Source organism: Hippopotamus amphibius, chromosome 13, assembly GCF_030028045.1.
Source record: "Hippopotamus amphibius kiboko isolate mHipAmp2 chromosome 13, mHipAmp2.hap2, whole genome shotgun sequence".
Lineage (NCBI taxonomy): Eukaryota > Metazoa > Chordata > Mammalia > Artiodactyla > Hippopotamidae > Hippopotamus > Hippopotamus amphibius.
The window spans coordinates 74,289,342-74,313,174 of NC_080198.1; the positions used below are offsets into that span (position 1 = coordinate 74,289,342).

Genomic DNA, 23,833 nt, shown 5'->3' on the forward strand with positions numbered 1-23,833 from the left:
TATTGTATCATAGCTTAGAGACATGTTACCATTGGGAGAAACTGAGGAAAAGGTTATAGACTCTGTATGATTTCCTATAGCTACATGGGAATCTACAGTTATTTCAAAATAAAAAGAGTAATTTTAAAATATGAAAAGGTGGAAGCAAAGTCAGCGAAACAAGTATGGCGTTTGTCAGTTATAGCATAAACCTCAAAACTCTGACATCATAATGGCCAGTGATCTTGACTACTACGGAATCCTGAGCTTTCGTGGATTTGTCCACAGTACTCTGCCAAGTGCTGTAGACATACTCTGGTTTCAGTGCCAAGAATTGGAGAAAAAACGATGTTCGCGTCAATCAGAAAGCACTTTGAGCTTTTTGGTGGTCATTCAAGGTTTCGCCGCCTCAGGTAGTCTTTTAATATACTATTTTTGATCATCAAAACAGATGGTGGTCACAGGAAGTGTTTTGTTTTATTTCCTCAAAGACATATGAACTAATTTTTAACTTCAGCACTGGTTTCATGAAAAGCTACTGGTGTTCATAGGATTCAGTGCTGCTGAACACAAGTGAGCAGCTTTACATTCCTGGGGTGGAGTGGGGAGTAGGAGACACTTTTTTGGCTCCACGGGGGAGAACTTTCTGTAGATCTATGAAAACGTCTGTTCTATTTATCAAAGAGTATTTTCTGTTCAACTTAGTTGTTTTACCTATCATGACCTGAGAGTTATGTTAGAGCGTAGTCATAGCTCAACCAAATAATAGCTAAGCACTACCATACTTAGAAACTTTTTGATGTTTCCAGCATTATTTGCTGATCTTTGAGAATTTTCCCCCAAATTTGAATACTTAGATAAGATTGGGGTCAATCTTCCAGAATCCTCAGTTATCTAAAGTTTTATGTTCACGTGAAACTGAATTGTAATTACTTCTTTGCAAATCTCCATATCCTTTTATTTTATCTATATGAGGCCACAAATTGTCCTGTTTTGGTTGGTTGTTGTTGGTTTGTTGGTGGTGGTGGTTTTTACCTTCTTGTCATACTCTCTACCTTTGGCCTCTTGGTTCTCCTCTTCCTAACAGTTCCTGAGCAGCTTTGCTGCTTTCTTCTTTTCCCCACCTTTAAGAGTCCACATGCCCCAGGGTTTTGTTCCTGAAACTGTTCTCTGTCCATATCAACTCCTTAGGTGACCTCATTTCTTTCAGTAACTTTCTATAACTTACTGACTCCTGAGTTTGAGCTATGAAGCCCTGTTTGGGAGATTGAGTCTAATTTTTAGAGGTGTGTCGAGCTTGACATTTAACATAAACTCCATCCCATATCTGACCAGCGACTAGCTGTTCTATGGTGTTTGTGTTTTGCAGGAGAAGCCCTTCCGTTGAGGTGGACACCCACAGCCAAAATACTACATCCTCTGAGGGAGCCAATCATACCCTGCTGATCCACAGCCCCGTAGAACTCAAAAGAGGCTGGAGGAGGCAGAAGCAGCACCTCTTCTTATACAGTGATGTGTTGCTTATATCTAATACCAAGTGCGTATACATGACATGCTCTCCCGAGGATCATAAAATTGCACATTCGCTAACCCTTATTGTAGGAAAATATGACAGTGTCTCTCTTGCCCGGGGCTTGCAGACAGATGATAAAAATAAGAGGGGGAAATTACAGATTGTGATGAGTGCTTCTGATACAAGGGAGATAGGGTACCGTGTAGAGGATGGGACCATCTTAGAGAGGGGTTGTGCAGGAGAACCTCTCAAGGCGGCAGCCTCTAAACTGGACCTGCGGGGTGAGCAGCAGCCACCATCCCCAGCCAAGGTGCATGAGTCTCCTAGGCGTCTAGGCCCAAGTGGCTGCGGCTCAGTCCCCTGGAGGGAGGAGTTCAGGGAAGGCCAGTGTGACTGGAGCCTAAAGCAGGGGGCGTGACATTAGATGTGATATGGTAGTCAGGTCACAGAGGGTCTCCACAGGCCTGGAAGGGGTTGAAATACTCTGCTGAAGGGTGTTTAACTAGGATAGGAGCCATATCTAGTGTATATTTTTAGTAGAATTTTCTAACTATTGGAAGATGATGGACTTTTGGGTAAGCAAGAGTGGAAGCAGGGAGACTAGTTAGAGGAGGCAACAGTCCTGATGAACAGGAACAAAGGCTCCATCGTGGGGTTGACAGTGAAAATGAAAGATGAGGCCAGACAGATCTGGAATACATGTTGGAGACAGAACCAACTGGGTGCACTTTGCTCTCAACCCTGAATACAAATGCAACTAATACCATAGACTTGATGGCTTAAACAACAGAAACTTATTTTCTGATAGTTCTGGAGGCTGGAGGTCCAAGATCAGGCACCAGCGTAGGGAAGTTCTAATGAGAGCTCTCTTCCTGGCTTGCAGATGGCTGTCCTCTCACTGTATGTTCACATGGCATTTCCTCAGTGCATGGATGTGGGGAGAGTGGAAGAAAGCTCTCTCCCTCCTCTAACAAGCCCACCCATCCTACTGGATTAGAATCTTAGCCTCATGACCTCATAAGCCTTAATTACATCCTAAAAGCTCCATCTCCAAATATAGTCGTGTTGGCAGTGAGGGCGTCAGGGTGTGAAGGTGTTGGCAGGGAGCGGGGGGAACACAATTCTTCCATTGCAATAACTAGCAGGACTGAGTGCCGCCAACCTTGCACACATTTTCTCCACAATTTTTAGAAAACGACCTACAAGATCATTCCCATAATACATTTAGGTATAGTCATGATCATTATTAATATGAAAGAAAAATTGTTTTTTTTTATTCCAGAAAGAAACAACAAAAAAGAAATAGCCGTCTGTGATAACAAACGTACTTCTTCCCTGTCGTGCCTCATCTTTTTAGATGGAGGACCATGTTATGCCCTGAATCAGTCTGTTCCAATTAATAATCTGAGTTTAGCACCCAGTTTTTCCACTTGCCGTAAGAAGGGGTGGAGGGACTGAATGAAGTTTCCTTTTACCTCAGCTCACCTTCAGACTTCAGGTGAAAACTCACTCATCTTTAGACTGATGCTACAGAAATCAACACAAATGGAATAAACAGCTGATTGCTACCTATGTAGTTGGTCAGAATAAGTAAATTTTAGCTTGTATGTAATAATAAGGGGGATTAAAATGTTTATTTCTTCACAAAGAAATTATATTTCTCCAGTTGTGTGGGATGTTAATATTCAGTGAAAATTGTTTTGAGGTTTTTGTCCTTTCTTTTTCATACTACATACACTAGAAAATTCTGTTCTCAAGAATTAAACTCAGATGAAACCTTCAATATCACTTTTGATATTCATTAGAATGCTTAATAAGTTATTTTTCAAATAAAATTATTACCTCTGTTGTTTAGAACAGGATCTGCTTTGTAAATACTAAGATATTAATACTAGTAGAGGTCCATGAAGAATTTACAAATGGGAAGGGACTGTACGTAGCTCACACCGTCTTTAGACATCACTATCCTCATGTTTAGTTACTGAAGAATACAGAAACAATGAAAAAATGAATTTTATTTAGGTCAAAAATGACGATTACTATTAATTTACCAGTGAAATGACAGATACTTACAGAATACACCACAATCCCTTCTCCTAAGCATCTAAGGGGACACCCCTGTGTAAAGAGAAATCTCCCTAGACTCCTATAAATTCCACAAACCATTGGGGCTTACTCCCTGGTATAAAGGTTGAGGTAAAGGAAAGGAGAGGGGTATCCATAGTAAGGGACACACGATAGAAATTAAAACTGCAGCCCTCCTCTCCCTTCTTCTCAAGTTAGTTTACATTAGCTTTGTTCTTTCTGACTTCTACTGAGAAAATCTCACTGAGTTGTGACTGAGTGTGAAGAAACACAATGAGACCCTAGGAGAATCACTGTAGTATAAAGCTTTGTTGTGATACAGTTTAAACATTTCCAAGCTAGCGTCTAGCTCTGTTGGTATAATATCATGAGATATATCATCTCACTCCACAAATAAAAGAACAATCCCATCAGAAAGCCTGGTGGCTCTGTGGGAAGAGGTTGGGGCTGAGGACAGGCAAGAGGAGGAGGCTTCTTCAGGGACCCACAGGTCAACACCCATGGAGGCCAAGTGGTTACGAGCACAGGCTCATGAGTCAGGTTGTCTGAGTTCAAACCCTGTTTCTGCTGCTTTTGGCAATTCACTTAACCTCCCTGTGAGTTTCCTCATCTGTAAAATGGGGCTAAAAAAGACTGCCTGGTGTGGTTGTTTGACAATTAAAGGAAATAGTGTTTATAAAATATTTACAACAGTGCTTGGCATATGCTAAGTGCTCAATGTTATAGGAGAGTGGAAACCATGCTCTGGACTTTTGGATAACTCCTAGGTTTGGTTTCAAGGGAGTGGATAATTTTGGCACTTCATTTCACTAAGAAGAGAATTACTGAAATGACTTTTGCAAGGTCAGTGTATTGGGAAGTTTCTGCACAGTACTTTGGGTGTCAATACACATGGATATCTACATCAGAAAAAAAAATCTATAAAATCCAGCAGATATGTGTCTATCTTCCCCATTGGCCATATATTTTTAGCTTCATAATGTCTTTAGAGTTACTATGTAGAAAAAGAATTTTATCTGATAATTGTGTTTCATAGAAATCTTAAAATACACAGACATAGGGTAAAACTGTTGAAATTAAGTGTAGAAAAAAGCCACCTTGAATTATAAGGTATGTTTCCATATATATATATATATTCATAGTGCCCACTGAATCTAGATTATCCTTCAAGTGGGCTTCCTGCAAAATTATTTTCATTTCATAAATCCCACTGAAGAGTTGTAGCTTTAACTGTTCCATGAATCAGTGGAATCACAGGGATTTCTGCACGTGAGGTGTCTTTGATCTCATTCTACCTTTAGTGTTTCTACATGTGGTTCTGGCTAGTGGGGAGTTCCAGAGCAGTGTGCCCAAGTCCCCTAGGCATCTTTCATAGGACTTGTAAAGATCTAAATCCTAGGCCCACCTAAGTGTTCAATTTGTGAATTAACCAAAAGATATGGTAGTTTCCATATCAGAAGTCAAAAGAGAATCAGCAGAAACTGTCAGAAAGCAGTTTCACTGGTGACAATCACCTTCTGACTCCCCAGAGATAAATGGGAAGTATGTCTATCACTTACACATGAGACACCCTAGCCACTGGTCTGAGATTGACTGACTGATTTTTCAGTTGGGGTTCAGCCTGTATGCTAACAGTTTTTCAGTTTTAGCTATAATCAAAGAGAAAATTGTATGAACAACATCTTAAGAAAGGAAACTTAAAATAACCTATACTAAAAAATATTTTTAAAAATTAAGGTTGAAAATGTATTTTAAATCTCTCAAATCCCAGCTTTTATTTTGCCTGTCTCTGCTAGGAAAATGACTGTATAATTATTTTTACAAACCATGTACCATGTATCTTTGTTCAGCCCCTCAATACTTTTTGAAGTAGGCAAGACGTGAGTGTATAATAAATTATAATTACAAAAATACATATATAATATATAGTGTCATAAATAACAAATATAAGAATGAGTTAATGGTTCTCTAAAAAAAGCTCTAAAATATAAACGATGGTCCATACTCAACACTCAACATTCAGAAAATGCCTATTTCCTGCCATCGAGGAAGTGTTTTCAGGGCCTTCCTGGACCAGCCTCTGCTCAGCACACACTTTGAAAAGGTCTATCAAACTACTCGCTATGCTGTGCACACAGAGTAACAGAGATGAAGGAGACATGCTTTGCCCTGGAGCAGTGAGAACTAGCATCCTTAGCATGAACACAGCTTCTCGCATTACATTTAAGAAACAGACTAACAGAAGTGTTGTTTGGTTCTTTCCAGGTATAAAAAGAACTTGAAGGTAAAAAATGAAATACCACTGAGCACCATGTGGACTGCCAACTGTACAGACAAAGTTGCTGAAGCCAACATTGGTGCCAGGAAGGCCTTTGTCCTAGGCTGGCCCACGGTGAACTTTGTGGCCACCTTCAGGTAAGACCTACAGCTTGGTCCTGTATTTGTAAGGGTTAAAAAAGGAAAACATTTAAATCTGATCGTATATCACGCCAGTGACTCACCTTTTGACAGCCCATGACACTTGTATGCCTTGTACTTTCCCCAAAAACAGTTTTTATGTGCAAATACGTGCATATTGATCATAAATAGTGGGAACTACTGGAATAACTTCCTTTGGTTTTGACCAGCGGTTTTTCAATGGGCCATGTGAGCTTGGGAAGTTGCATCTTCATGTGTTCATGGTGTTCGTGTATCGGGAAGGAGGAGCATGAGAGCAAGACCCTAGGAACCCGCTCCAACTTCCTGCCCCCTAATCTCAAGGGAGTATCTGTGTCTTTAAATCACTAGAATATCTTTCTTGAGCAAGTACAATTACATTTGAAAAACTGACTTTATATTCCCAAATTAATTCCCTTAAAAACAGGATTTAATTAGACACATAACATTCATCATTTCATCAAATACTAGGTCGCCTAAATTGCTGTGTACAGGTTATCTTATTTGGTGTCTGCAGAGGGGTGACAGTCTAAAACAAAGGTATGATTTCATGGAGTACAGGTCAGTTTTCCAAGATGCATCCTTAGGCTGGAGTGAGGATGGGGAATGTGGACATCCTAGGTCGACACTGCTGGGTTCCCAGGGGTCACGCAACACTTATGCCTGCCCTTCGGGAACAACCACACCTCAAGTCTCATTCTTATGCACACTGAGTGCTCATCACAGGCACTCAACACTCCTCTTTCTTGTCCCCCCCGCCGCACTCCACCAAAATCTCTGGCACCATCACAAAGACAGGACAACGAAAATGTTGCCAAGTTGTTAATTTATACTCTATTCTAGAATGCAGCTGTTGACTTCAGGAACATTTTCAAAGCTTTTTGGGAAGAAACATGTATTTGTGTCATTCTCTACATGTCTACTTTCCATGACTTACTTCTCGAAAGATCATCAGCTCCTATGGCTTAACATCCTTTCCATGTTGCAAGTGAAAGGAAGCAGTTTCAACTGGGAATATTCAAAGATTATGATAAGGGAGGGTCCAAGATTCTTGTTTTCTAGTGAGGGGGGAATGCGAAAGGCAGGTTCACACGTGTCATACTGGCTAAAAATCTGTGTAAGAACATATACGGCATGTATGACAATGCCTGGCACCTAGCGCTTTTGCCATTGGCTGTTTTGCTCTCCCGCAGACTGCCATGAGTAATTAGAAGCTGTGTCATGTACATATGTCGGTTGCGGAGATAAGTGGGCATTTCCACTTCCTGATTAAAACACGTCCTGAAATGGTGATGGAGGGGGCAGGAGCAGCGTTGCGGACAGGAAAATAAAATGTGGCAGCCCCTGGAGAACATATATATTCTGGGTATATACCCAAAGGAAATGAAAACACACATCCACACAAAAATCTATACACACATGCTCACAGAAGCATTATCCACAATAGCCAAATAAACAAGCCTAAGTGTTTATCAGCTGATGAATGTATAAACAAAATGTGGAACAGGGCCTGAGGGTGGGGGGATGGGGAGTGACTGCTTAATGGACACTGGGTTTGCTTTTGGGTGACGAAAATGCTCCAGAACCAGATAGTGGTGAGGGTTGCACGATACTGTTAATGTACTGAAGGTCACTCATGGTCAATTTTATGTTATGTGAAATTTACTACAATAAATAAAAGCTAGTAAGTGATAAGTCCACACATGAATGAGACTTAAAACATTTTCAGCTTTGGATAGTAAATGCTGCACAAACTTTAGCAGACAAACTACTACTCTTTAATAACTTAGCAGTAGGTAGATTGATCTCGATCAGAGGATCACAGTACTGAAAAACGTGTTTTCTAGAAACTAATTTAATGTATTACAATCTGCTATACGCTATACATATAAAGGAATAAAATACTGTAGGGTTTTTTCCCTAAAAAGATACTCTTGTTTCTGGGACAAGACAGTTCCATCCAAATGCCAGTTCCTAAGTATGATGTAATCTGAATAATAATGTTCTTTATACCTGAATCGCACTTCCAGCTGCAAGAACACTCTGAGGTATAATTAACCCTTCTTCAGTTCTGAAAACTGAAGCTCAGAGTGGTTAAGCGACTTGCCCGTGATGACACAGCTTGCATCACACAGCTGCAATCAAGTGTTTAGATTCCAAACCAGTTTCTCTTAAGATCTACTTGCGATCGCTGTAATACTGCTTGAAAAAGAGCAGAGTCCATCCATCAAAAGCCCAGTTATGAGGAAGGTACAACTTACACATGCATACACATCGGTTAACAACTGGCTGCTGATATTTTTATCTGGAATGGCACTTGATATGTTAGTACAAGTCTTAATATGTTAGTGTAAGTATTTCATGTAATTTTTTCTCCCACTTTTTAATATTACAGTTTTTCCGAACTAAAGGAAAAATGGCGCTCTTTCCTTCAAAGGTATTTTGCATACGTATCTTAAATCTTTAATCCATGATAGAAGAATACAAATCTCTTCAAGGCAGTGCCCCCAAACTTTTCTCCCTCTCTTTGGTAGGAATTGTTAGACTACCCTCTTGTGTAGATTTATCATGGCTCCTGCTGCAAATACTGTTCTCTCATTTACATGTACGTTCTGCTTATTTTTGAGGAAGTTCTGATGATCACTCTCATCTTTCCCTTTTCTCCATCCTGATGGCCGGAGCTAACATTATTCTCAAAACATATATTAAATTTCCATAAGTGCAGGTTACTGACTGTACTGAATGATTCTCAAAGCAACTGCTACTTCCTACCCTTGAACCCAGGAAGGCACTGGGCCTGCCAACCTAGGCAGGAAAGCTTTGAGGACTGGATCTGCTGCCCACATCTCACATGACAAAGGAGACCTGTTATTTTCTGGGTCATATCTTATTTTCCGGAAACATTTTTGCATATTTTCTTCCAACCCCTAATTTGATTTTGTTGAGTCTATCTATATGCTTTGAGAATAAAAAAGACTATTTAAAATATTAGCAACACAGATTGATTTGAAAATAAGCTAATAGCTAATTCGTCTACTCTGTTTTGGGTTATTACTGAATTTTATTAGGTACATCAAGTTAGCCAAAGAGAAGGACCAGCCAAAAAGCATTCCCCTCAAAATCTTCACTGAGGACATCAAGAACTGTGCCTGTGTAAGTGTTTTTAAGATCAAACAAGAAATTCCAAGTTCTTGGCTTAGCAAAATGAAACTGATAGAGATATACAGGAGAGAGAAAGAGAGAGAGAGAGAGATGGGATGGGTGGGAGGGAGGGAGAATGAAAGAGAGTGGAAAGAGAGAGGGAGTATTTAGAAAGTACTATGTGGGAACATGTATTTTCCTATAAAAATGTGTGTCTTCACACACACACACAAGTGTGAGTCAGAAATGATCTGCACTCTGGCTGTAGAATTTAACTTTCAGAAAAGACAAATACATCATTTTTCGATGTAATCTCCTCGCTTTTCAACACACTTTGTCCATCTGTCAACAAGCTTTCGTATTCCCTCATTAAAAATGTTCAAATGCACTGCTGTCTTCACTTCTTCATCAGAAGTGAATCTGGCTCCTTCTTGATGGCTAACACTTGTGTGACCTTCCTTGAACTCCTCTATCCATTCATACACACTTCGTCACAACAAAACACTTTCTCCATACTGCGCACAAAGTCTTCGATAAATATCGGCACCGGGTACACCCTCAGAGCACAAAAAACAAATCACTGCACGCTGCTCTTCTTTTGTGCAGATCACAAGTGGGGCATCCATTTTTGCTTGCACTGCAGTTACAAATGAACTGATGTAACACGTTCACACCTCCACACCAGTGACTGGGGAGACAGTAGCCTTGAACAGAAAGCGCTGATAAGACAGTACAGCCAACAGAAGTTTTAATATAACCGGAGTGCGGATAATTTTTGACTCTCCCTCATAAAAAGTGAATCCTAGGCAATATGAAGCAAGAGGAATCCACGACAGCTACACTGTTTAAGCATGGAAAGAATACTGACCGTTAAGTGTCCATAATATTTCTCTGGATTCTTCTAATAACGACTTTAGTGGTTCACTGTAATAAAGTAATTTTCATAAGCAGGTATTTCCTATCGAAATTAAACATTTTTTCTTCTAATTGTTGCTACTTACATACATTGTGGTTTGGATTGTTTCCACAGTTTTCTTTCTTTCCTGTGATGTTTTTATTTGGAATAATTGCAAACTTACAGAAAAGCTACAAAAATAAAAACAGTGCAAAGAATACTCCATATACCCTTGACCTAGATTCATCTATTTATGAACACTTTGTTCCATTTGCTTTATCATTTCTCCCTCCCTCTCTCTCTCTCTCTCTGTAGGTGTATGTGTCTAACTATTTTTGAGGGTCATACATACACCATGGCCCTTTATGCTTAAATACTGAGGTATCTCCTAAGAATGAGGATCTTCTCTCATATAACCACCACACAGTTATGACCTTTACTAAATTTAACATTGATGTAATACTTTAATCAACCATTCATGTTCCCATTTTGTCAGCTGACCTCAGTGCTGTCCCCTTTCCAGTACAGGATCAAGGGGATGGTGTTGCTTTTAGTCATGTCAAATGCAGAAGACTTCTGAAAGGTCTTTCATTCTGAAGAATGTCAGGATCGAATTGAGCTGAAAGGGATGACACTCTGAAATTACCAGCATATTTCTACCTGATTTTGTTTACGCTGTTGGAGGAAAAAAAAAGTCACACCATTAGCCCCAGTTATCTGTATATAATTTAATTTCTGAACGTGTACTGTAGTAGCCAAAACATTTACAGTGACAAGATATTCTGGGTACTTTTTATGACATTCTGTTCTGCTCCAGTTTACAGTAGCTCTAGATCACACAAAATAGTATTTGCAGACAGAAGAAGAGGTAGTTTAAGACAGTTATTTCCTGGCCAACAGCAAAAGCCATGCAAATATTCTGATCTGTTTCTGAGCACCAGATAAATGCAATGGTTGAGGGAGATGAGACTAGAGAGTTCTCCTGTAGCAAAGCCCACTCTTTATCTCTGCCAGCTTTGATTTGTGGCAGCAGGTTACACTCAGAATTTTTCACAGAAAATCACCTTGAAATTTTAAAAAATCAACTTTATATATAATTTACACAAAATAAACATTTCTGATGTTTTTCATTCCTGAAGATCCAAGTTTCCCTCTGGTACTACCTCATTTCATCCTGAGGAAACTGTCCTTAGCTTTTCTTGTACAGATCTGGTGCTAACAGATTTTCTTAGTTTCTTTTATCTAAAAATGTCTTTACTTTGGGAGACTTCCCTGGCAGCCAAGTGGTTAAGACGTTGCCTTCCAATGCAAGGGGTGCAGGTTCAATCCCTGGTCAGGGAGATAAGATCCCACGTGCCTCAGGGTCAAAAAAAAACAAAAAACATAAGACAGAAGCAATATCGTAATAAAGTCAATAAAGACTTTTTAAAAAGTCTATCTCACCTTAACTCTTGAAGGCTATTTTTGCTGGCTATAGAATTTTGTTTGCAAATGTTTTCCTCTCAGCACTTTAAAGATGTTCCATTGTCTTTTAGTCTCTGTGTTTTCTGATGAGTATTCTGTGCTCAAACATTAATCCCCTGTATGTGATTTGTCATTTTTCTTTGGCTGCTTTCAAGATTTTTTCTTTATTTTTCATTTTTAGCAGCGTGGCGATGAAGTTTCAAAGCATGGTCTTTTTTGAATCTGCCTGTTTGGCATTTTCTGAACTTCTTGAATTTGTAAATTTATGTCTTTCACCAAGTTTGCAAAATTTTAATCATTATTACCTCATATTAATTTTCTATAAATTGTCTTCCTATTTTTTTGGAGCAGCTTCTTAATGTGATGTGTGGTAGAGCTATTATAAATACCCTATTCACGGGCAGAGTTCGAAATGGAACTGGAATCTTTAAAATTTACAATCTCATTTCCTAGATTCATTGATTTTATTTAATTGACTCAACAGATTTCTTTTTTTTAATTAATTAATTAATTTGTTTGTTTTTGGCTGCATTGGGTCTTTGTTGCTGTGCACGAGGGCTTTCTCTAGTTGCAGCGAGAGGAGACTACTCTTCATTGCAGTGCGCGGGCTTCTCATTGCGGTGGCTTCTCGTTGCAGAGCACAGGCTCTAGGCGTGCAGGCTTCAGTAGCTGTGGCACACGGGCGGAGCAGTTGTCACTCTCGGGCTCTAGAGCGCAGCCTCAGTAGTTGTGGCACACGGGCTTGGTTGCTCCTCGGAATGAGGGATCTTCCCTGACCAGGGATCGAACCTGCGTCCCCTGCATTGTTAGTTGGATTCTTAACCACTGTGCCACCAGGGAAGTCCTCAACAGATTTCAATCATGAAAATCTTAGTAACCATGATACCTGACACAGAGAAAGTACTCACTAAATAGTAGTTTTTTTAGAAATATATTTTATAGCCAGCTCTTATTCTAATTTTACTAATTTACTTTACTATGTAATTGCAAAGCAATAAAACCATACTATAAAAACACAACTCAGGAAGAGAGAAGAGGGTCCAGATCCTTCTTTTTAAACTATCCTTCCTCTATTATAGACACAGCCTTAAGGTGCTGAAGACCAGCCCATGTGCCCTCTCAGAATTCTGTCTTTCTCTTTCTTACTTAAGCTTCTATATTTTGTGTGCCACAAATCCTTTAAGAGAAATATCTGTTTTACTGAAATGCTTTCTCCTAGCTAGCTTCATGTTATATAAAGAAATGGAAATCAACTATAATTAGGGGTTTGTGTTCTACATGCGCTTTACATTGTCATTACCTGAAAACAAGCTTTGCCTTTAGAATATGGATAATAATTTGACAATAGTTATTACTCACCTGTTTAAAACTTATTTATAGCAACTTTTCTTGCTTCTTGCAGTCTGTCACTATAACAGTAACAAATTCAGACACAGTGAATGATGTTATCAACATGTCACTTTCAAAGCTAGGAATAACTGTAAGTACCTGAAAGTTATTTTTAGTTAAAAACCAACTTTGATTTTTGAGATTCGTGTGTGTGTGTGTGTGTGTGTGTGTGTGTGTGTGTAATGTACCTACCATCATAAGACAGCTGATTATTACAGATATGTAAGTCATATTTTGTCCCCTAAATTTAGAAGTTGAAGGCAGCAAAGCTATATTATTAGCCTATGCATGTTATTCTTGTATTCTCATTTTAAATTTTGTGTGAGTTGAAAGTCACAGCATAATGAAATCGGGCTATAATTTTAGAGTGCTAATGAAAACATGTGCTTTTTATTGTCTATATTATATATATAGACAATAAAATCTTATAAGATTCTAAACATCTCCTCCTCTCTAGGACTGTTCTTTCTGTATCTTCATTCCTGATTCCTCTAGTCCCATCCCTATTTATCCTGATTGCCACCTGAGGACTCAATCTCAGCATCAGAAATCCTAAATGATATGTTTTGTTGTAAATTTGACATAAAGACCACCTGGCTAGACACTACATCCCCTTGATGCAGGTCCTGAGAACTAGATGGCTAATGCCACCTGTGAACTGGTAAAGAAGAGAAGTTCTGAGTAAGACCATGGATCTGCGGGCATCTGTGTACACATCACTTTCATCTTGTTTTGCTTTCAAGTGTCTGTTCCTTTTTTTTTTTTTTTTGATATTTTGATTATTTTATTTGTTAAAGCTCTTTATTGGAATATAATTGCTTTACACTCTTGTACCAGTTTTTGAGGTACACCAAAGTCAACCAGCTGTATTTATACACATATCCCCATATTCCCTCCCTCCCGCGACTCCCTCTCCTTTATGTTTTGATAGGACTGTTATGGCTTGTAAGAATTTTTTGGTGAAAGAGATGGCTATGGGGATGAGGGTGCATAGGGGAAAAGAGAGGGAGAGGGACATTCAGATGGACAGAATTGAAAAAAGCACTTGTAAAGCACGGCTTCTTATATAAAATTTATATATACAAATATGAATATATATTAATATATATATATATATACATAAATGCGAAAATGTCTTGCTATTGTGAAATGACATAATTAAAATATTTGTATTTAAGTTTTGTCTGACTCAGTGGTATAATATAGCCCCTTAAAAACTCAGGGCAGCCAGAATTTGATATAAGAAAGCGTTGATTCTGTAAAAATGGAATTTAATAATACATTATAAATAAAATTGAATTTATATGCACTGGGTGAAGTACCCCTCTGCATTGATTTCTAACCTACTTGATACGTATGTCCTGAATAAGAATTAAATCTTACAAGAGAGTGGTTTTAGGGATAAGGCTGGGGAGACTCATTAATGTTAGAGCTCATTTTATTTCATTTTTGTAATTTTCCTTTGCTTAAAGTGATCAATCTCACTAGACAAGAAAAAATTTCTATTTTAATGAAGAATTGGGGTTATTTGCCTATATGTATATGCCTGATTTAAGGGATTCCAACACAGTTTTTTCAATCTTTACCTTAAAAGAAAAGATTTTTTATTAGCTTTCACTTCTTATTTGCAATACAATTTTGAGCAGGTTTAGCTGTGTGTGTGTGTGTGTGTGTGACTGCTTCCACTACCTCGGACCTTGCCTCCTTCATGGCAAGGCCATGGTTTTTAATCAGAAGTCAAGGGCAAGCATAGTACCTATCACCAACAACTCTATTTCAAACATTTTTTTGCTTTATCCTCTCCTGGAGGACTCTTTAATTCAGCATTTTTTATAATTTAGGCTTGTTTCAAATGGGATATCCAATATTCCTAGGCAGTGATTGTTTTCTGCATCTGACACTCTCTAGGCTACAGTCCTTGTCCCTTCTCTCCCTTGAATGGCACTCATCTACATCAGAGCCAGTGGGCTGACTTGATTCTGCCATCTACTCAAAGCCTCTTGGGCATCTGTCTCCTTTTGCTCATGGTTGCTGAGCTTATGATGCCTTTCAAGTTGTACTTTGCTCAGGAATGGTCATGGCAGAGTGTGTGGCTCTCTGCACAACATGCTTGTCTGGGCTGGGATATTCGAAGCCAAAAGCCAACATTCTCCAAGGAATCTAGAGACAGCAGAAAGCAGGACTCCTGAGATTAGACTTCTCCTCCACAGTGAAGGGGCATTACTGCGATTTTTTTTATGCCATGGGCCGCCCACAAAGTGAGGGGCTAATTGCACTGTGGTACCATAGATCCCCACCCTTTACCAAAAAGGACAAGAATCTCAGAAGGTCCACTGGAGGCTGTGAAAGAGACAGGAGATCCTGAAATCAGCATTGTTAACTCAAAAATTGTAGCCACCCCCATGCACCACATAGCATTTATACTGGCCCAAGTTCTTTCTCTTTGGAAGTATAAAAGTGCTAAGGAAGTGGGTTCTTCAAGTACCTACTGGGAAGATTTGCTGTGACACACAGTTCTTTTTGTCTCCAAGGGCTCTGAGAAAGATTACCAGCTGTGGGCCAGTTCTGGTAAGAAAGAGGCCTCATACCCACTCATCGGTAAGTGTCAGGGAAAACCTAAGATGGGGTTGATTGGGTTCAAAACTGTAACTCTAAAGTCTCAAAGTAATAGCTGATCAGTCTTGAACTTAAATACCCTTAAAAATGAAAATCTCATGCAATATTTATTCATACATTTATTAATGAATTCCAAGCACTTACTCTATCCTGAGCACTAATAACATCTCTTCATTCAGCAACTTACGGTCTAGCTGGGGAGAGAAATGGGAATTTTTCTTCTTTACTTTTTTCACTTGACAAACAGACTTGTCTTGAAAACATTGATTTACCTCCCTACGTACTTACTTACTTAGGTATGAAAGCAACACAAACTGGAATTTCTTTTTCTCATACATTACTTTTCTTTTCTTAAGCTCTTTATTGGAATATAATTGCTTCACACTGTTGTGCCAGTTTTTGCTGTACAACAAAGTGAATCAGCTGTATTTATACATATATCCCCATAGCCTCTCCCTCCTGCGACTCCTTCCCACCTTCCCTATACTTTTCATATTCCAGTCTTGAAGTCCTCTGATCCATTTCCTAACTACTAAGCAGTCTCTATTTTGTGAGACTCTTCTAAAATCCAGCCATGCCTCTGTACCCGAGTACATTTATTTAATAATCTGCTCTGTGCCCAAAACTTTTCTCAGCATCATAAAGAGAATGAGATAATCACACTCAGATTCTTCAAGTCTTCACTGACTAAACCACCTGTACTTTGCTGTTTCTCAAGCTGTTTACCAGCATTGCTCTTGAGGTTTTTGATACATAGATTCCATCTTTCCTACAATAGTTATTATATAATAGTTAGAAATAATAATAATATAATAATAGCTAAAAATAATCTAGCTTTTCTAAAGCTAGGAAAGACTTGCTTTTCTTAGATCAGCAAGTCTGTTCAGTGTGGTCAGTGAAAAAGGAGGGAATAAAACAAAGGAAAGGACAAAACCTGTAGCAGAACTTGCAATACAGTAACGGTGACAATGATTTCTGCTAGAAATCTTAGAGCATTCCCTCTTTTTTCTTTTTTTAATCTGTTCAATAATCCTGTGAGGCTTTTACTCTTTCAAGTGACCTGAAGAACGTTTTCAAGTGATCTAGAAAATCTAATCAACTGAGCTTTTTCTATGATATGTATATTCCCAGTCTCAGAAATACATGGAGTCACCAAGCACCAAGCTGAGGACAAACTCCCCTCACCTATTTCATGTGTTTTTCTTGTTTAATGTTGACATTTTTGTAAAAGTCCACCAGCAATAAGGTGAAAAAAATCGAATACTTAAATATATTTATTTTAATGAAATGCATTCATTTAAACAAAACCATGTAAATGACAATCTTTAGGCTTAGAACAGCTTCACGCACCGTGGCTGGCTCTAAGGACTCCTAAGAGCCTGGCCTTCATGAGGCTACCTCAGCAGTCACCCTGAATGCATTTCCTAACCTGCTCTCAACTCACAGTTACGGATTAGCTCCTGGTTATTCTGGTGATTTGGTTGCATTTTATTGCTGTCATGGAAGCTTCTTTTGCTTTAAAGGATGGAAGTCACTGTGATTCTTGCTCTGAACAGAACGCTGACATTGCACTTATGTTAGATGAAAAGCAAAAGCAAGAGCTCCCCAAGTTACATTCAATAATAAATCAGAAACAAAAGAAAAGGAACTTTCCTTCTATTCTTAAAAAATGAAATCCACGTCACAACACAGGGTCTTTGGGCATTCTATGGAGAGGAAGCACTGTAAAGCATGAAAGAGCAAAACAAATCACTTGGCAGGCAACTCCTGAGGATTTCTGATGTGGTTTTCCACTCTGTAAACACTGGTTTGCACTTTGCTTCCGGGTTTCCACCACCGCGCAGCCTTGCCTCTGATCACTGCCTCGCAGGAACCCCCCCCACGGAGGGAAGGCAGCAATGGGAGGGAAACATAAAGGCAAACCACCCCGCTGCTCTGGAATAGCTCTGGCTGTTGAACTGACAAAAGGAAATGAAAAATCTGTGTGTTAAACTGACATGTGTGAGAGAACAGTGATCATAGCAATTCTTAACGTATATAGTCCAATCATTTTAAAAATATTAAGCACCAATGTTTATTCATATATTTACTTTGCTCCTTATCAGTCTATGTGAGGGTGAGCATTTCAAAGGAAGAACGTAAGGCTTGCCTGAGATGTACAATCTAGTGAGTGTCAAGGCAGAAACTAGAAGGCCTTCAATATTCTCAGATGGAAACACAACAAAAGTCAACATTGTGCAGTGCAGGGATGGATATATACATTCCAAACCAAGCAAGGTGTCTCAAAACATTCTTCTCTTTACTATTTAAACTCATTTGCTTGGGCACCTGCTTTTTGCAGGGTGTCCCCCATGACAGTGCACATCCTACTCAGAAAGTACAGCCTTCTCTACCCAGAAGCCCCAGAAGAACAGCAGCCACACCAGTGTGGGGCACTTGCTCACGGTAAGGTAGGTTTGACTGTACCCATCATATCAGCCTGAATCTATATGTAGATTTTTCTCCACATAGGGCATGAATATCCCTATGGAATTAAAATGAGCCATCTTCCAGCTACTGTGCTCCTGCAGCAGGGATCGGAGGACTCCACCTCTCCTTCTGCCCTCCAGGAGGCCTTCCCACTGCAGCAGGAGTCCCAAGAGATCCAAGGCCGGTTTATCCTGAAACCCAAGCACACAGCCAGGAACCAAGCCAGGAATCAGCAGGGGAAAGGTGAGCCCCTTCCTTTCCTGCAAGTGTCTTCCCTTGGCTCTTGTCTCTCCTGCTGTAAACAAGCTCATGACATACAGCCGATTCTCCATGTGGGGTTAAGGGAACCGTATAGGTAGGCCCCAATACCCACAGAATCAAGCTCAGAGAAACACCAAAGGTCTGAAATCAAGATCCAACTCACTTCCAGGAAGGTTTTGGCTTTTGGTTTTTTGGTTTTGTTTTGTTTTTTAATTCCTCCAGGTACACATCTCCCTTCTCTGTATCCCCAGAGCACTGCCTACATATAATTACATCTGTACACATCTGTGTGTCTTATTAGAGTATGAGCTTCTTATGGCCTGGAAACACATGTTCCCCATGTTGTGTCTAGCATCTCGTGCCTTCACAGGAGGTGGTTAGATGACTGTATGGCTTAGAAAAGACTTCAAATCTATTCTGGACTTAGGCTGAAGTGGCTCTGGGGGTTCTGGTTAGAATTGAACTCTTAATTCTACCCCCACAGCAGTCTCATTTCCACATTTGCTTCAGACCCAGGTTGCGATTGGAACTGAACGTTTATGGCTGGGGTTTTTAAAAATCTTCCCTCTTGCAATTTTCTCCCCCTACCATTCCAATATTGTCCCACTGATATTTCTTTCTCTGAATAAAATGTTCTTAATTAATCTGGGAAGTACTGGGGCCAGAATAGAATTCCTACTTAAAGTATTTTTATTGTTATGATTGTTATTCTGTAAGCAAAAAGTTTCAAAAATTATATATTTTTTTAATATTCAAACCCTAATCTGAGCATCAGGAAACACTAAACTACATCTTGCCAAGACTGTGTAAGGAGGATGAGGTTGTAAGGTTAGCTTGTTTACTAGTCTCCATATTTTTCATGGCTATAGCATATATTTTTATTGGTCACAGAGGCAACATGAACTTTAAAGTACATTATGAGAGGTCCAACTAAGCCTGAAAGTATCTTTGAGAAAGTATAGGACTCAATGTCTATTTTGCTTTCTGTCTATGCTCATAGAGTAGCTGGATATATAGCTTTATAGCAAGGGATAGAGCACTCTTCTTAGGAGTATTCTTATTAAAGCTGAACAGTGAATGAATACGGTTGTAATACATGAGTACATTTGGATAGCTTTAAAAATAATACAGTCAGGTTAAGAATAGGGAAACCAGGTTGCATAAAACAACTCAACCTATCTAAACATGTATCTTAAATTTCTGTACATGTTAAGGTAGAAAAATCTCCTCCTGGATTTAAGAATGTATTTGCTTTCTTCATTCTCTCCTTTTAAAATGATGGAGGTATACATGCCAGGGCAGGAAGAGCCTAAGGTGGACTGGTGGCATTCGTTCATGAGTGCACATCTGCAGGCTGCAAAATCAACTGAAGAATGGGGGTGGGGTCTGCTTTGCAGGGAGGAGACTGATGTCTAGGCTGCCTTAGGCTCTCTGAGGCAGGGGCGGGGGGGAATTACCTCTGCTAAGGCTGCTATGAGCCATGTCTTGTGTTGAGTAGTACATTACATTATGTAGTTCAATGAAGTGTAGGTAGCATCATTTATGTTAAATTTGAGCAAACCAAAGCTCAAAGAGTTTAAAGTAACTTATCCAACTAGCTGGCAGAACAGGAGCCTTCTGGTTCTCTCATCCAGAACCAGAAGTGTTCCGTCCACATGAGTGGACATGGTGATGCACTCACTATGTCTCAGGAAAGCCAAGTGGATGGGTGTTTAAGGATATTTGGTAAAATGTTGCTCATCTGTTTATTTTCCTACAACTTGGCACCTCTGTTGACTTTTTTAGTTGGTTATTTCAGCAGGTTTTTTAAGTAAATGTTAAACAGGTTACTTAAGCAAATATCCAGAAAATACTCACAGTTAGGCAGTAGAAATGTTGAACTCAGCTTTTCATTGATGATCACTTTTTCTTTAAAAGCCTGTCTTCAGCTTTCCTTTGACAGGGGCCTGGGTAGCTGGGTAGGGTGTTACAGGAAGATGGCCACCTGGCATCTTACCATATAGCCAGCATTTAATGACTACTTCCCAAGGACCCTGACTGCAGAAAGTCATCTATAGAGCTGCCAGAGGGTTGTGGCCACCCAGAAGAGAGGTCCAGAAGCTGGCTGAGAAGTGGGGTCAGGCAGGATGTGTCATGACAGGCAGATCCTTTTGACGGGAGAAAGTTGACCATGGTTGGGTACTCAGCCAAACAGGAAATCTAAGAGTGGGAAGAAACCTACTACAACAGTAAATGATTACCAAACTCTGCTTGATTTGAATACCAAATCTTTTTGGCTTTTAAAATGAGATCTGACACCTGAATCCACTGATAACACTTAACATCAGGAAATGTGTATAATAGAGGTTAAGTGCCTCAGGACACAGTTAAGAGGCAGTAGATAGCACTGTCTGGGGAATACTGTCACTGGGAGAATCAGTCCTGAGTCTAATCAAGCCTCTAAGTTTAAATACTGGGTTGCAGGGTACGTTGAAGAAGAACACATGAACACCACAAGGATGCAAGTAGCCAATTTCAGAATGTGGGAAATTCTGTACAACAAATGACTCAGTTGTTCTCTCTTCCGGCCACTGCAATGAATATGCTGTAAAATGTAAACCGTGGAAATCAGGTTAAATAAACTACACTGCTATTCGTAATAATCTCACTTCTTCCTTAGATGCAGGCCAAAAGACAGTCAAGAAGAGTTCTGCCAAAAACTGGGCCTTCTGGCGGAGCTTCAGGACTCGCCGGGACAGCCAGGGCCCAGCCCCACCACCCACAAAGCCAAAACAGCTCTTCGGAGTTTCTCTGGAGGATGTGTGCGATGATGGCAGCCTGCCCACCCCAATCCGAGTAGGTCTCATTTTGGGCTTCTGCAGCCCTCCTGAGGAGGGGAGCTCTGAGAGATCACGTGTTCTCATCCAAATCCACCCTCAAATGGAGACGTCATTAGACAGCCCCTGGCTCTGACTGAGAAGTTTTGTTAACACTATTTCAAAGAATAGGATCTGATTTAGGGAGCGCAGAGTCATAAGGCAAATACAACATGGAAAAGATGTTCTTGGCCATTCCACTGGTTTCAGCAAAGACCCACCTGCACCTGGTCAGATCAACTGTAACGGGCTCTGTGCATATGAATCTCTGAAAACCCACCTCATCCTCATAGTCTCATCTCCTTCCTTGAACTCCATACAAGTCTCAAGTCTCCTTCAGCTGAGTCTACTCCACCTTACCACTCAAAACATCTCACAGAGATTTCATTTGTAATTCACATGCTTAAGCATAAAGATATCCTCTGGCAAATACGAATCATTTAATCCTGACAGAATGTGTCCAATGAAAGTCACAGAGTTTGGCCTCTGTTATCTCAAAGTAGTGTATTGAATTGTCAGTGTTAACATCTGTTCACGATCCACTATCCCTCCAAGCACTGTCCTAGATGCAGGGATTCTTACGCTATCTATGAAGAAATTTATCACGCTATTAATAGGTACATGCTAGCTCCTACCCCAGTCCTTGCACCTTTCACAGCAAATTTGGGGCTAACTATGATAATTACCATCCCCACTTCATAAATGAAAAATAAAAAAGCCTCAATAAAGTATGTGCTGTGCCCATAGTCACACAGCAGATGAGTAGCATAACAGAGTTCAGAGTGCTTGGATTACCTGACTCCAACATCTGTTATCTCTCTACCCTGTAAGTACAGGACCTGAAGACACAGCAAAAGGAAATGAAAGACTGATGGGAAGGGAATGTGATCAGAGAAGGAGGAAAAGGGTTTTGAGCCTGTTTTAAGAGAGGGGAGGAAATACCAGAAGTAGAAATGGGGTGTACAGTCACGGAAAAAAGAAAAAACAAATGGGAAATGAGTATGGAAAAAGATTTCTACACTTAGGAAGGAGCATCTATATTAGGTAATAATGAGAAAGGAACAGTGGAGGAGGAGAGGATGATTCTACTAACGCCTCAAAGCAGAGAAGTTTGACTTAGTGTAAATTTACTAAAAAGGAAAATCTGATTAAGCAAGTGTGTCAAATGTTTCAGTGTATGAATGTAAAATGGATTGTTGGGTAGAAAATATATTTAGAGACACTGAAAAAAATTTCAAATTGACTCCAGTCCTTGCAGCTCTAGCACTGTACCCTCATACACCTCAGCTCTGTCAAAAAGGGGGCAAGCTTGTGCTCTGAGCTTGTAGATATGAAATGCTGCACAGTTTTCTTTTTGTTTCTCTATAGGATATACTTTACTTTATCAATCAAAAAGGGCCACTCACAGAAGGCATCTTCAGAAAACCAGGCAGTATAAAATCATGCAGAGCCCTAAAGGAGAAGATAAACTCTGGGGACAAAGTGAACTTGGATGAGGAATCCGTTCTTGTGGCAGCATCCGTCTTCAAGGTAGGGAAATTTCTAGCATTATCCACACAGAGTAACTCTGAAGCTATATGACTGGTCCTGCATCATGACTGCCCAAGAACCCTAACAGGCGTAATATAAAAACACTTCACTCACCTCACCGGTTAGAATGGGGATCATCAGAAAATCTAAAAACAGTAGATGGTGGAGAGGGTGTGGAGAGAAGGGAATGCTCTTGAACTGTTGGTGGGAATGTAAATTAATACAGCCACTATGGAGAACAGTTGGGAGGTTCCTTGCAAAACTAAAAATAGAGTTCCATATGACCCAGCAATCCCACTACTGGGCATATACCCAGAGGGCACCATAATTTAAAAAGACACATGCACTCCAATGTTCACTGCAGCATTATTTTCAATAGCCAGGACATGGAAGCAACCTAAATGTCCATCAACAGATGAATGGATAAAAAAGATGTGGTACATAGATACAGTGGAATATTATGCAGCTGTGAAAAGCAACAAAACGGGGACATTTGTAGAGACATGGATGGACCTAGAGACTGTCATACAGATTGAAATGAGTCAGAAAGAGAAAAACAAATATCATATATTAACATATATATATGCGGAATATAGAAAAATGGTACAAATCAACCGGTTTGCAAGGCAAAAATAGAGACACAGATGTAGAGAACAAACATATGGACACCAAGTGGGGAGGGTTGGGGGGAATGAACTGGGAGATTGGGACTGCCATATATACATTACTAAGAAAAAAAATACCAAATTGTACACTCTAAATATATGCAGTTTATTGTATGTTAACTATATCTCAATAAAAGTTCTTAAAAAAAAAGAAAACTTCACCAAGTCAGAATTGGAGGAAGCTACTTTGGGTGTTAAAAGCCCCACATGTTAGATATACTTTCCTTTTTCATCACACAACACCCTCCCCCATTTACTCCTGAACACTCTATGCAAAAGAATAAAAATAATAAATTTCAAAACACACACTTATACACACAGAGTGTTTACCAAAACAAGCTTCCTGCTTGTAATGACTTCCTCACCACTAATGAAGGCAAAGTTCATAGTAAAGAAAATTCATATTAAGCTTTTGGAAACAGTTACAGAAGTTTACCACAGTAAGTAAATATTTGCCTTACCATAAATCAAAAAATGCTCAGTGAGGCCACTGAAATCGCTGACCATTTCATCTTCCTTCCCCTGTCTCTCAATG

The 23,833-nt window shown here is 39.7% G+C and overlaps 1 protein-coding gene across 1 annotated transcript in view; it reads left to right on the plus strand.

Moving 5' to 3' along the window:
* Nucleotides 1–23,833, plus strand: part of LOC130834500 (rho GTPase-activating protein 20-like) — a gene marked incomplete at its 5' end in the record, with an annotated part of 46,103 nt that overhangs the window by 16,684 nt on the left and 5,586 nt on the right. The window contains 9 exons of the mRNA XM_057704644.1: nucleotides 1,349–1,516; nucleotides 5,843–5,992; nucleotides 8,409–8,450; nucleotides 9,082–9,166; nucleotides 12,916–12,993; nucleotides 15,434–15,500; nucleotides 18,030–18,230; nucleotides 20,908–21,083; nucleotides 22,472–22,633. Of these exons, the coding sequence (XP_057560627.1) occupies nucleotides 1,349–1,516; nucleotides 5,843–5,992; nucleotides 8,409–8,450; nucleotides 9,082–9,166; nucleotides 12,916–12,993; nucleotides 15,434–15,500; nucleotides 18,030–18,230; nucleotides 20,908–21,083; nucleotides 22,472–22,633 (1,129 nt within the window). The remainder of the gene's footprint in view (nucleotides 1–1,348; nucleotides 1,517–5,842; nucleotides 5,993–8,408; nucleotides 8,451–9,081; nucleotides 9,167–12,915; nucleotides 12,994–15,433; nucleotides 15,501–18,029; nucleotides 18,231–20,907; nucleotides 21,084–22,471; nucleotides 22,634–23,833) is intronic.